The sequence below is a fragment of the Opisthorchis viverrini genome, assembly GCF_000715545.1.
Source record: "Opisthorchis viverrini unplaced genomic scaffold opera_v5_22, whole genome shotgun sequence".
Classification (NCBI taxonomy): domain Eukaryota; kingdom Metazoa; phylum Platyhelminthes; class Trematoda; order Opisthorchiida; family Opisthorchiidae; genus Opisthorchis; species Opisthorchis viverrini.
The window spans coordinates 2,140,360-2,152,700 of NW_008751678.1; the positions used below are offsets into that span (position 1 = coordinate 2,140,360).

The 12,341-nt window shown below is 39.5% G+C and overlaps 1 protein-coding gene across 1 annotated transcript; it reads left to right on the forward strand.

Moving 5' to 3' along the window:
- Positions 1-1,469: 1,469 nt before the first annotated feature.
- T265_12904 (hypothetical protein) lies at positions 1,470-10,312 on the forward strand (the record flags this gene model as incomplete). Its single annotated transcript, XM_009166150.1, has 3 exons — positions 1,470-1,679; positions 2,776-3,032; positions 10,258-10,312. Coding segments are annotated over 3 exons (462 nt in total), but the record flags the coding sequence as incomplete, so codon positions are not given.
- Positions 10,313-12,341: the final 2,029 nt, after the last annotated feature.

Below are 12,341 nucleotides of genomic sequence, written 5' to 3' on the forward strand. Positions count from 1 at the left end.
CTGATGCGAAGTTGATTCCAAAATTTTCGAAACACAGTACCGCCAAATACAGACATTTTCCACCCAAACCCAAAACCCCGGCCAAATCCAAAACTGTATCACGCAACAGATGTGCAATTAACGGTTTAATTCTGGGAGCGCTAGAAATGTTTGATTAGCCTAATCGGTCTTCCTTCGTAAAGGCGTCATCAACTTCTCATTCTGATTAGTAGACATAAGAAAACGCACAAAGTCACTTTGGATGTTGGCACTGTAGAAAAATTCCAACGGCAGAGCAACAGAAAAAAAGCGTAGTAACAGTGAACCATTGATAATCAGAGCAAGAACATTGCTCACCTGGTTTTAATCACACTAGTGTACCTTGGACCTGCGCATTACACAGCGGAACATAACAAATGTTCACCCCCCATAAGCAGCAAAAGATTTAACTTAAACGACAGAAAATCCACGATGGTAATTCTCTGGAAACAATAATTTTATTCTATTAGATAACAACTGCTTAGTCACTAGTTATAATGAAGTGTTCAACAAACATATAATGCTTCATTTCTATCCCAATAAACTTTGCTTTGTCAAGGTTGTCCGTCACTTTTTAAGCTGAATTTATTGTAGCCAAATTCGGTGGTAAGTGACAGAGAACGGAATTCAAAATTTCATATTCTAATGTAAATTATCTTTCCTCTGTTTCTGTTAGCGTTGTATTTATTGCAGTCTCCAGATGGCTTTATTGTCCACCGTCTCGTCTTTGTGATTATAAAAGCAATCAACATAACACTTTTCTTTGTCATGATCAGTAGTTTCTGCGTCAACCACTTCGTTTGCACTGGAGGGAATAGTTGCGAATGTACCAATTTTTTAATGCAGGATTGATGTCACCATCCCGCATTGAATAGTGTAGAGTCACTCATAAATACGTAAAACCAGCGGCGATCAGACTCGTCCCCTAATACAGCAAAAATACTTTTCTGCAAAGCACTTTGTCGGAAATGGACAAAATGTTCCAAAAAGATTCAAATGAACACGAATTTCGTAGATTCTTCTACTTTCATTAACTAAAATTTTCTTAGCATAATTCAGTCTCTTCTAGGTTAGAATCCTAAAAGTCCCTGAAAGGCAAAAATAAGATTAATTTGATGTTGTCGCTTGATGATATGAAACGGGTCTTATTGTTTAGCAAATAAAGCATGACAGAAGACAAAAAATAGACACCTGCTTACATTTCCCACTTTTTTCGGTTATATCCAGTAAATCCCTACAATTGCGAGTAACAAACCCCTCTTTTGCTAACCCATATGTAGATTCCCTATTCAAATATATAGGAATGCATTCAGTTGCATGCCAAAGCCCACATATATACCGATACCTACCGATACCCAGACGCTGCACATTTGGCCGTCATAAACGCCTGCAAATTGACCAAACAGCTGTTTTCACGAGTACTCACGATTTCATGTTTTGTACACTGCCAGAACTCAAGCACACTCAAACACAGTGAGAACACGTTCGCTTGTTCAAACGGAAAAATTCAGATGCACCCATCCTGCTCTGGTAGACCATTGGTAACACGTTCGCCTCGCGTACCGGATGTTCGGAGTTCAAACCCCGACACGGCCATTGTATATGTGTTTCTGGTTATCTATAATAGCAGCAAACCTCAATTTCAGTGGCTCCTCTCTTTGGTGTGGACACACCGCAACAATTAGGCCAAGGAATGAGAGTAAACCTTTAGTGGCACTTAAACGACAGAAAATCCAAGATGGTAATTCTCCGGAAACAATAATTTTATTCTATTAGATAACAACTGCTTAGTCACTAGTTATAATGAAGTGTTCAACAAACATATAATGCTTCATTTCTATCCCAATAAACTTTGCTTTGTCAAGGTTGTCCGTCACTTTTTAAGCTGAATTTATTGTAGCCAAATTCGGTGGTAAGTGACAGAGAACGGAATTCAAAATTTCATATTCTAATGTAAATTATCTTTCCTCTGTTTCTGTTAGCGTTGTATTTATTGCAGTCTCCAGATGGCTTTATTGTCCACCGTCTCGTCTTTGTGATTATAAAAGCAATCAACATAACACTTTTCTTTGTCATGATCAGTAGTTTCTGCGTCAACCACTTCGTTTGCACTGGAGGGAATAGTTGCGAATGTACCAATTTTTTAATGCAGGATTGATGTCACCATCCCGCATTGAATAGTGTAGAGTCACTCATAAATACGTAAAACCAGCGGCGATCAGACTCGTCCCCTAATACAGCAAAAATACTTTTCTGCAAAGCACTTTGTCGGAAATGGACAAAATGTTCCAAAAAGATTCAAATGAACACGAATTTCGTAGATTCTTCTACTTTCATTAACTAAAATTTTCTTAGCATAATTCAGTCTCTTCTAGGTTAGAATCCTAAAAGTCCCTGAAAGGCAAAAATAAGATTAATTTGATGTTGTCGCTTGATGATATGAAACGGGTCTTATTGTTTAGCAAATAAAGCATGACAGAAGACAAAAAATAGACACCTGCTTACATTTCCCACTTTTTTCGGTTATATCCAGTAAATCCCTACAATTGCGAGTAACAAACCCCTCTTTTGCTAACCCATATGTAGATTCCCTATTCAAATATATAGGAATGCATTCAGTTGCATGCCAAAGCCCACATATATACCGATACCTACCGATACCCAGACGCTGCACATTTGGCCGTCATAAACGCCTGCAAATTGACCAAACAGCTGTTTTCACGAGTACTCACGATTTCATGTTTTGTACACTGCCAGAACTCAAGCACACTCAAACACAGTGAGAACACGTTCGCTTGTTCAAACGGAAAAATTCAGATGCACCCATCCTGCTCTGGTAGACCATTGGTAACACGTTCGCCTCGCGTACCGGATGTTCGGAGTTCAAACCCCGACACGGCCATTGTATATGTGTTTCTGGTTATCTATAATAGCAGCAAACCTCAATTTCAGTGGCTCCTCTCTTTGGTGTCGCCTCGCGGGATGTTCGGAGTTCAAACCCCGACACGGCCATTGTATATGTGTTTCTGGTTATCTATAATAGCAGCAAACCTCAATTTCAGTGGCTCCTCTCTTTGGTGTGGACACACCGCAACAATTAGGCCAAGGAATGAGAGTAAACCTTTAGTGGCATTTGAACAGCTTCCTCGACACGGATGTTTCTTCGTAGCAGAGTAACTGGTAGTGACCGTACCACATGTTTGCTGAACTTCCAAAGTGAGGTTGTGTTGATATCTGCTATTCAACTTCCTACACATGTGTCATTTACATTTTCCAGCGCAGCGTACAAAACTCTAATGTTCGTGACTAATATAAGTCAGGTAATAAAACAGGCGTTTTTCTCATATGCATGAACTTCTCACGTAGAACTGGACTTTACTGTGAACACGAAAACACCGATATTCACTGGAAACATGCAAAAAAGAGTCGCTTCACGTTAACTCATTTTGTTTTATCCCCAGTAGAATTCACTTGACATTTGAGCAAAACATTCAAACTTTGGTGTCGTTTCCATTTCGAAACCAGTTCGATCCGGGTTGTTCTTTCGGGGTGCTTTTTTCATCGAAAAAATTTGGGTACGTCAAATTCTCATCACGATTTTTTCCAAGAAAACTAACTATTTAAGTTACTGAGAAATGTGTTCCTTTGGGACCTGGTAGCTTGCTTCCAGCATATGACATCTTGTTGTTGGAATCCTTCCATCAATATGAGTATTTCCTCTCAGTTGTTTTTTTTCAGAAGTGTGCATTTTTCAGTGCATGACCATCATTTGGGCTTGTGACATCCCAGGCATCTCAAATGCAAAATCCCTCTACTATTTTCAGCGGATCGGGAAGTTGTTGGTGTTGCTCTGAGCTTCCCACCTTTTTCTACTGTGGCGTGCATCCGTACTTTTTATTGGATTACACTGACATAGATTTTAGCCTCCATTCTTTGGTGTTGCCAATTCACATAGTTTGCCCTCTTATTTTGCGACCACAGAGCCAAACCGATCATGCAGCCTGCGCCTGTCGGTGATGAAGCCGAGGACTGGATTGCTAGTAATCCTGGAACAATTACATTGGCTATCGCGAATTTTTATCATCTAGATACCTCGAGAAACGGGCAATTTACTGTTTAATGATACCATACTAGTTAGCTTTTTGCCTATGTTGTTGGTGTTTTATTCTGCCCGTTGCACTTCACTCATGATGTGTAAGTTTATTTATCATGTACGTTTAAGGAGAACTTGTAAGACTATCCTCCTCGCAATGCCATTCAGTCGCCCACACGAATGGTTGAGTCTAGCAGGAAAGAAAATAGCGTGTCTATATAATCACTTACCAACAGGAGTGCCTTTGAAACAACCTCGATAAGACAACTGTTGTGATTCCATCCAAAAATTGGTGAGCAAAGGGAGTATGATCCGTCAACAGGTGGCTACAGTTTTCACTAATAGTGTGACCAATCAGAATTTCTTCCACGCAAGTGGAGCTTGAACAACGCCACGCATACTAGAGCACAACAACTGCGGCACCGAAACGGACTCTGTCTCTGTTACTTGTTTAACTTCGCCACACATAACTGGTAAAGAGAAATGGGCCTGAAGTTCCTAAGTATATTTCCGGATCATTTTGCCAACTCTCGCCACAATACTCTAGAGTGCATTGATTGTACAAATGTATTTTTTTTGTGTTGACTTCACAAAGATACACCTTGACATTAGCCGCTTTTATTCTGTGTTGCCATTTCATAGCCTGTAATCTGTGAGCTTTTGCAAAACATTTGGTCTAGAAAATAAGTCTTTCTTTGGTAAAAGGCAATGGAGCATAGACATGACCAGCTAACCATTCCAATGTATCTTATTTGTCACTTGAGAGACTCCGAATCATTACCTCATATCTGCTGACAGACCATTTTGTTCAGCATGTGCTGAAGGCATCTGCCTTCGTCTGTTCTGTAGAAACATCGGTGATGAAAAAATGAGCTTGGAATGGACCAATTTTCAAAATCAGGACTGTTGGCGTGATCATTTTGCGGATGGTTCACCTCAGTCACACATTATTAGCTCCTCTCACCAAAACTGACACAGTTTGAAAAAGCTTTATTGGGATTTGTACATGGTTATCTTCAACCGCCTCCCAAGATACATGGGTATAACGTACATATCAGTAACGTATTTCCGAAGAAAATCTTTGTGAAGGAAAGTAGTACGACAAATGCTATTTCACAAAGCAGTGTCCGTGTCTCCGCTTTCAGAAGGAAAGCTTGGGTAAGAGGAGTCAGCTATGTAAATGGCTCCTGAAACTAAGACCTTCTGTGCTAAAAGTGAGAAGGAAATCGCTCTAAATCTACGGAACAATATTTAACCATTAGGTTAAGTTTGGGTGCAGTGACGCGCATGCTGCGGACGAATGCAGTCAGTTGTTTGTTCATTTTTGGTCTGTATTTAGAGTTATTAAATTGCTTGATGTATACTCGAAATACTCGAGTTGCCTACTTAAGCAGAGTAAAACCCGCTACCTGATACACCACTGTCTTATGCATTCGATCCTAACTCCATCTTGTAATGGTGCACTGTTTGAAATAAAAAAATATACCAACAAATCAAGGAGAACCGAGAATCAAGCGGACTTACTGAAAACTGAAGGAAAAAGAACATTTTTGAATCACTCATTCATAGTGACACTGAAACCACCCAATTCTCTTGTCTTCACGAAAACACTAGTAAAAGACTTATGATTCTATCCCGCATCTGTTTTGAGCTGAATCCTTTATATACCAAACTTCAAAGTACCGTTTGAACGGTACTTTTAACAAAGTGAGTTTACTGTACCTTCCAAGTTCAACTGCCTTCTGACATGTTTGAGCTCAGTTTATCGAAATGTATTACTGTCGCACTGTCCGTATAAAGGCATGAGAGTGCATCGAGGGTACTTGTTGGATTATTTCAAATATCTGGTGGGAGCAAACTCTGTGATTCACCCAATCAGAATTTATAAAATTTTGGCTCCAACTTATTATCCATACCAGGTGAAAGATCCCCAGCGCATAGATCTTTAATTTACACTATGTATTTTTGGAGTCCTACAGTTATCATATTTCACCACGTGTTGATCAAACAGTGTTGGCAGAAGGAATTTCTTCCCTACTTTTTCAAGGACTTGAGAAATGTTCAAGTTTGATCATATTTCTTTTAGAACGCAAATTTAACTTCCGATTGGCGTTTGGGAAAAATTGTCCCAAAGCTTCCTACTTTTGAGGAATAACGGAGAAACATCTATTTAGTTACTTAAATTGGGCAGCTTTAAAGTACATGCACAAACGTTCCCAGATGTTGATCTGATTTTGGTGGTCAGTTGCCAATCGCAATGTAACCTCGCCAGGGGGACCCAGAAGTTCACTTATCTCTGGATGTATCGACCAACTGCCTGAACTTCTTTCATTTTCTGAGAAACAGACCCTACTTTTCTCCCCTTAAGCTGGCCTTAATGCACGAGAAAAGAGAATTAACACTCACACTTCTTTAAAAATACAGCCATGTGCATTTCTTTTAGTCTACTTGCGGAAATCCGCCTCACTTCCCCTATATAATTTTGATTTTTGTGTTCAAGTGATTTGCTGAACGTGATCCAATACCATGACTCCTAGTGTTACTTTGTTTACTCTTATTTTTCACGAATGGGTAATATATTGAAATTTGCGGTAAATAATTATCCATATTTTCTGATTTGTTGCGTAGAAAATTTATTATAACCGAACTCTAGACAATGTCAAATATCGTATGGCAGTCGGACGGATGGATTTCTAAAAGATCGTTTCTTTTGTTGATTTATCCCATCAGTAAATTATAAGCTGACACAGACTGGCAAAACTTCTCAGCGTTTTTGCAAAATCTGGTAAAATCGCAGAAAATGATTCATTTTTTCCTCCAGTAAACTATATATCCGAATGTAATCAAACACATTCCGGCACAGATTTTTTCAAACTTCCTGTCAGAATGATTTATCTATATTTCAAACAACCGCCCCTCAGAAGTAATGTGATGATCGATTGCTTAGAATTAGACAAGTGTATATTACAAACACGCACAGAAGATTGCTTGTTCCGCCACAATGCAAATGTCATTGCCTCTAAACAGAAACATTAACACCCATCGTAAATCACAGTATTGTTACAAACATTATGGCGAGAACAACAAACGTCATGATAGATTACATCATACCGTAGAATTCATGCATAATTGATGGGTATGCAACTGTTTTAAATCGATGAATGACCATCAAGTGTACGAAGTCCTTGTTAAATGATGAAACCAAATATACCGAAGTTTGCTGTAGCCCAATTTGTTTTGGAGAATGTGGATAAATGCCGTCATTGGCTTTCAGATTCGGGCATTATCGCCAAACAACCTAGGTCGAGACCCTTCATGCTATCTTTTGATGAAAAAATATTGCAACAGAGTCACCTTACATTGTGCCGCAAATATGGATAGGCAGTTAGACTAGCGAAAATTCGTGTACTAGGAGTAGTTCCTGTATGTTTTAGTAAGCACTCGATTCATCTTATTTTACAACTGCTGTCACAAAGAAGAACCTTTCGATTGACAGCATGAGTTAATGATTTGACAGTTTATGTCCCTAATTGATTTAAAATTCTATTCTGAGGTTTTGGTAATTTGTTCGAAACATTTCCTTGGTCGTATGCTCAGAAGACACCATCTTCTACTATTAGTGTGTTGCTGTCTATGTTGATTTCGATGACGGTGAAGAGAAGTTACAAACAATACAACTCCACCGCCAAAACCGGCAAATAGAGATGAAATATAATATGAACTGACCTCGATTTACCCTAATGGATGTCAGTTAGATATATGTCTACTTCATTCTTACCATTTAACCTAGCGCATTGGTCTAATCTGGTTCCTTCAGTAGGCACATGTTAATGGTTCGACGCTTGCTGTGCCTGGGTTTGTGTTATACCATACGTTAAGTAAACTTCCAAAGGAAAAATCTCCCTAGTGGCCATATTATTATTCTGAAATATTCAACACTATACTGAAATCTTGATTCTGCAAAAAAATACTACGTGAAAGTCTTTTGTGGGCTTCATTATTTAGTTGAACTTTGAAGTGTATCTATTAACACAACTGCAGGCATCCAACGCTGATATCTCACGAAATGAACCCTTTATCTATATCCTACAATGCCCCACACAAAGTTGGTATTAACCGCTGATTGATGTTCGGAACTAGGTTTGGCTTAAAAAACTGCTTACATTCGGCAAAGATAGGCGTTCGTGCACAGACTAATTAACCAAAGTTTAGGAGTTTTCATAATCTCTCGAAGCATTGATTCGTTATAGTTACGTGTATATTTTGATACCGCGCATGTTAATTGCATTCCACGTTACAAGTTAACGCACCTGGAACTTCTTTACGAACCACGGCGACAAAGCATTCGAATAGTGGAAACGGAGATTTAAATGTATTCCTGCCGGAGTTCGTCAAACTACAGAAATTCATACCCAGGTAATACATAAGCTTACAAATTCTTATCTGTCGTAGAGACAGTACATAAGAATTAGTTTAACAACCTAATATTTCATTTTGTGATTTCATCGCACGCTGAAAACAGATTGAGCCGATACATGCGCGTAGTTTTATAATCCAGAGATGAATCTCCAATACATCATTTTTTCCCTGCCATTTGTCCATTTCCAAGTATGGTTACGCCATAAAATGCCATCATTCACCAGAGAGGACTTTACCTTGCACCACTGAATTGTTGTCCAACATGCAAGCATTTCGCACAAAAGACCAGCCCACGAAAGGGGCCTACATATTTGGCACGAAAACGTGCATTATGGCTAGCAAACAGGCGTGTTATCATCATGGTATCTTATGTTTTTTCCTTGATGAAGGAACGAATTTCACCAAAACAAGTGAAATCGTCCCCGTGGACACAATGTAAAAATGTTGTATGATAGGTGTCTGTATTTCCTGAATATAGCCTCGAGTATAAATGTCATGAGAACAAAATGCAGACCGGAAGAAGTAGTGAAATGAACTGTTTTGACGTTTTCTTCTTCTGCCTGTAATGCATAATGAATGATAGGTGAGGAAATTTAATCCCGATTTTAGATAAAACGCACGTGAATTCAAGCTATTGTAAGCACTCTTTGCTCTGTCGTTGGCTTAAACCACTTAAGAACCCAACTACAATTCACCTAAATAGATTTAATAAGCAGGCAGAAGAATGCTTGATTGAAAGCAAGGGACAACAAAAGATAAACCATTAAAGGGTTGTCAAAATAGATTTTACGGACCTGACCTTGACACAGAAATGTATTTCGGCCTCCACATACTCGTTACAATTTGCTCGGATAGGACAAATCCAAGGATTTTCAATCGAGGTCATGGTAAAAACGGATAGGAATTCCCTGCTCACTTTTCAAATTTGCCCTTTATTTGGAAGGGATATATTTGCAAACAAATGAACGGTAACGTTACTCACATTTGAGCAAATATGCAAATCAAAATAACGCAAACTTTGCAGTAATCATCGAAGATTTTTCCGAAATCAAGAGATGTGTACACAGAATACGGGATCATTACTCTTCTTATCCACGCTCTTCCCTTTCGCCAGTTCGTGCGATGTTCTGCTCAGTAACGCGAATACAGCTTTTGGTTTATACGCTTGATTAAATATGCGTCTTTTCAACTGCTTGATTATCGTACCAAGCTTTCCGCATCTTTGCTTCGTAAAAGCGACTGCACTCTTCATTTAAGAGTGAAAAAAATTCCCCAGAAGGAGGGATTTGTGAAATAAGGAAACAGGCTAACATCGCGTGAACAAGGTTAGACTAAAACGACAAAAGTTTTTCTTTATCTTTTTCTTATCTGGAGACTAAAATGATTCTACGCCGCCCCCCACGATTGTTGAAAATGCTTTGAATTGAAACGTCTGTAAACCTCCCGAGTTCGTTTGCGAAAATCGCTCGCAATAATAGTATGTTTTTGGGCGAGCATCCGTTATCCTTGTAACTCCTTGAATAGACAACAGGTTACGACCCAGCAAGCTCACTGAAAACCCAAACCGATGTTTACGTTTGACGCCAACATCTTCCCCGAGTTTAAGTGTGGACGACTCATCGAGTGTATGTCCAATATTCTACTGGATTGCTGTTACAAAATTTGAGCGAAGTTGATCGGGTGGGATTTGCATTCTAGTGCTTTGTTCGGCTCGCCTCGTATGCCAGATGTCCGGAGTTCATATCCCGGCACGGCTATTGGATATGCACTGCTGATGAGCTCTAGTAAGAGCGAACCTCGAATCCAGTTCTTCCCTCTGGTGTGAATCCACCGGAATAATTACGCCAGAACAGGAGGAGAGTCGTTTCTAACTATGAACAAAACACCCATATTACTTGATATACGCACGCGGCAAGACAGCGTGTGGCTGAGCCTTCCAGAGTGCCATTTGTGGGACGACAATATTTTTGAACGTACCAATGATTAGATTTGGCGTTTTTTTTTTGCTTTTTACTACATATTGTATGTGTCCCATGGAGGTCATTTGTGCTGTCTAGCGGTTGCTGCTCGGCCGTCTGTTTTGGAAATGCTCTATACAGCTCATAAACAACACGTACAGGAAGATACGCATTGTAACATATTTATTTTGGTGAAAGTAACCTTACAAGCAACACAACGTGATCTAGTAACAAAATATTCCCAAAATTCGTTTAGCTTGAGCCGAATAGCCTACTGTTCAATAGTAACAAGCAGGCCCGAAGCTTGTCCATTAATGACAGACTTGCATGTGTAATCATGTTCGCTAGCCAAAACAACTCATTTGCACAGCTATTCAACTGGTTGGCTGAACTGACCATTTGGTCAAATTAAATTGGCATTGAAATTGCAGAGAGCAAACTGGGTCAGCACTTTGTCTGCGGTGGATTCTGATTGTCCTGAGAGAAGGTACCATCCCCCAGAAATGATCTTGCCGCTCCTGTCTATCGGATGTTTTAGCTATTTATTAGCTCAACTCTTGAGGTCCACTTTAATTTTCATATTCCTGGATATAGTCTACACTATTTTCCAGCTGTAACTTAGGTCGTCGTCATATTTGCGATGAAGTGCATTCATACATGCGTGGTTCCAAAAAATTATCAGTAGATCAAATTCTTGTATTTCTTAGGTAGTTTAAGATCCTACAAGTGTGATAATGTGAGTTACTTTGTGTATTACCAACTTATTGAGGAAACCAGCCTCTGCTTTTCACTTTGTTCTAATTCAATAAACGAAAAAATTGCACTATGCTTCTCTATAAACATGGGATACGTTACATGAGGACAATATTGGTGTAACTCGGTTATCCAGCAATAAAACTATGTTATTGTGCCTTGGGTAGTTTTGTATCCATTTGATTAGCAGCTTATTTTAACGAAGATGAACGCTACATACCTGTACTTTTCTGANCGACGAAACTAGCAACCATAAGCAGAATGCATTTGGATTTTTACGTGTTTGTATGTTGTGTTCTAAATGCTCTCAGGACCACACACGTTTTACCCTCACTTTTGCTGCCGTGTAGTCTGCAGAATTCGGTTTTTCGCCATATTAATGCTTTTATTTAAGATCTCTGGACGCTCACAAATGATTGGTTACGTTGCTGGGAGACCAGTAAACACAACGAGACAATATAATGCACACATGATTACCGCTGTAAAGCTCCAGTTGATGTGTGCAATGCTGACAATTAATTCCTTTTGCTCCACAATCAAATATGCACTCTGCGTGGGTGTGGACCGCGGTGAAATTAGTCAACTCCACTGCAGCCATTTGCGCTATTCCCAACTACAGATTAAGTCCGGCAAATCCCGACTGATTGTGGATCCTCATGACAAGTTGTTAACCAGAATGTTTTGGCGGATTTGACGCTATGCTGCACATTTTCAGGGCAGCGGAAGAAGCATATGTTTGACGGCGAGATGATGAGTAGTAATAATAGTGATAATAATATGTATAACCATAGCTGAGAGTCAGAAATATTCAGCAGTGATCCTTGGAAATCCCTTGCGCCTGAGACACACTTGAGCTGAATCAGATGCTAAAGGTTGAATTACGTCTGCAAATCTGCTACGCCATCAGCCGTTTCTATGAATCGCCGTCTCCAGGCTTAAGATACACAGAAAAGCAACGATGGCGCGAAATGAGCAAATGATAGTTAAAACGTCTTACACGGAGACCTACAGCATTTTATCTCAGGTTTTGAAGAGTAGACGTTCTTGACTAACTAGTTTACCAAATAAACCTGAAAGTACGCACCTAATTTTTCGTCGTT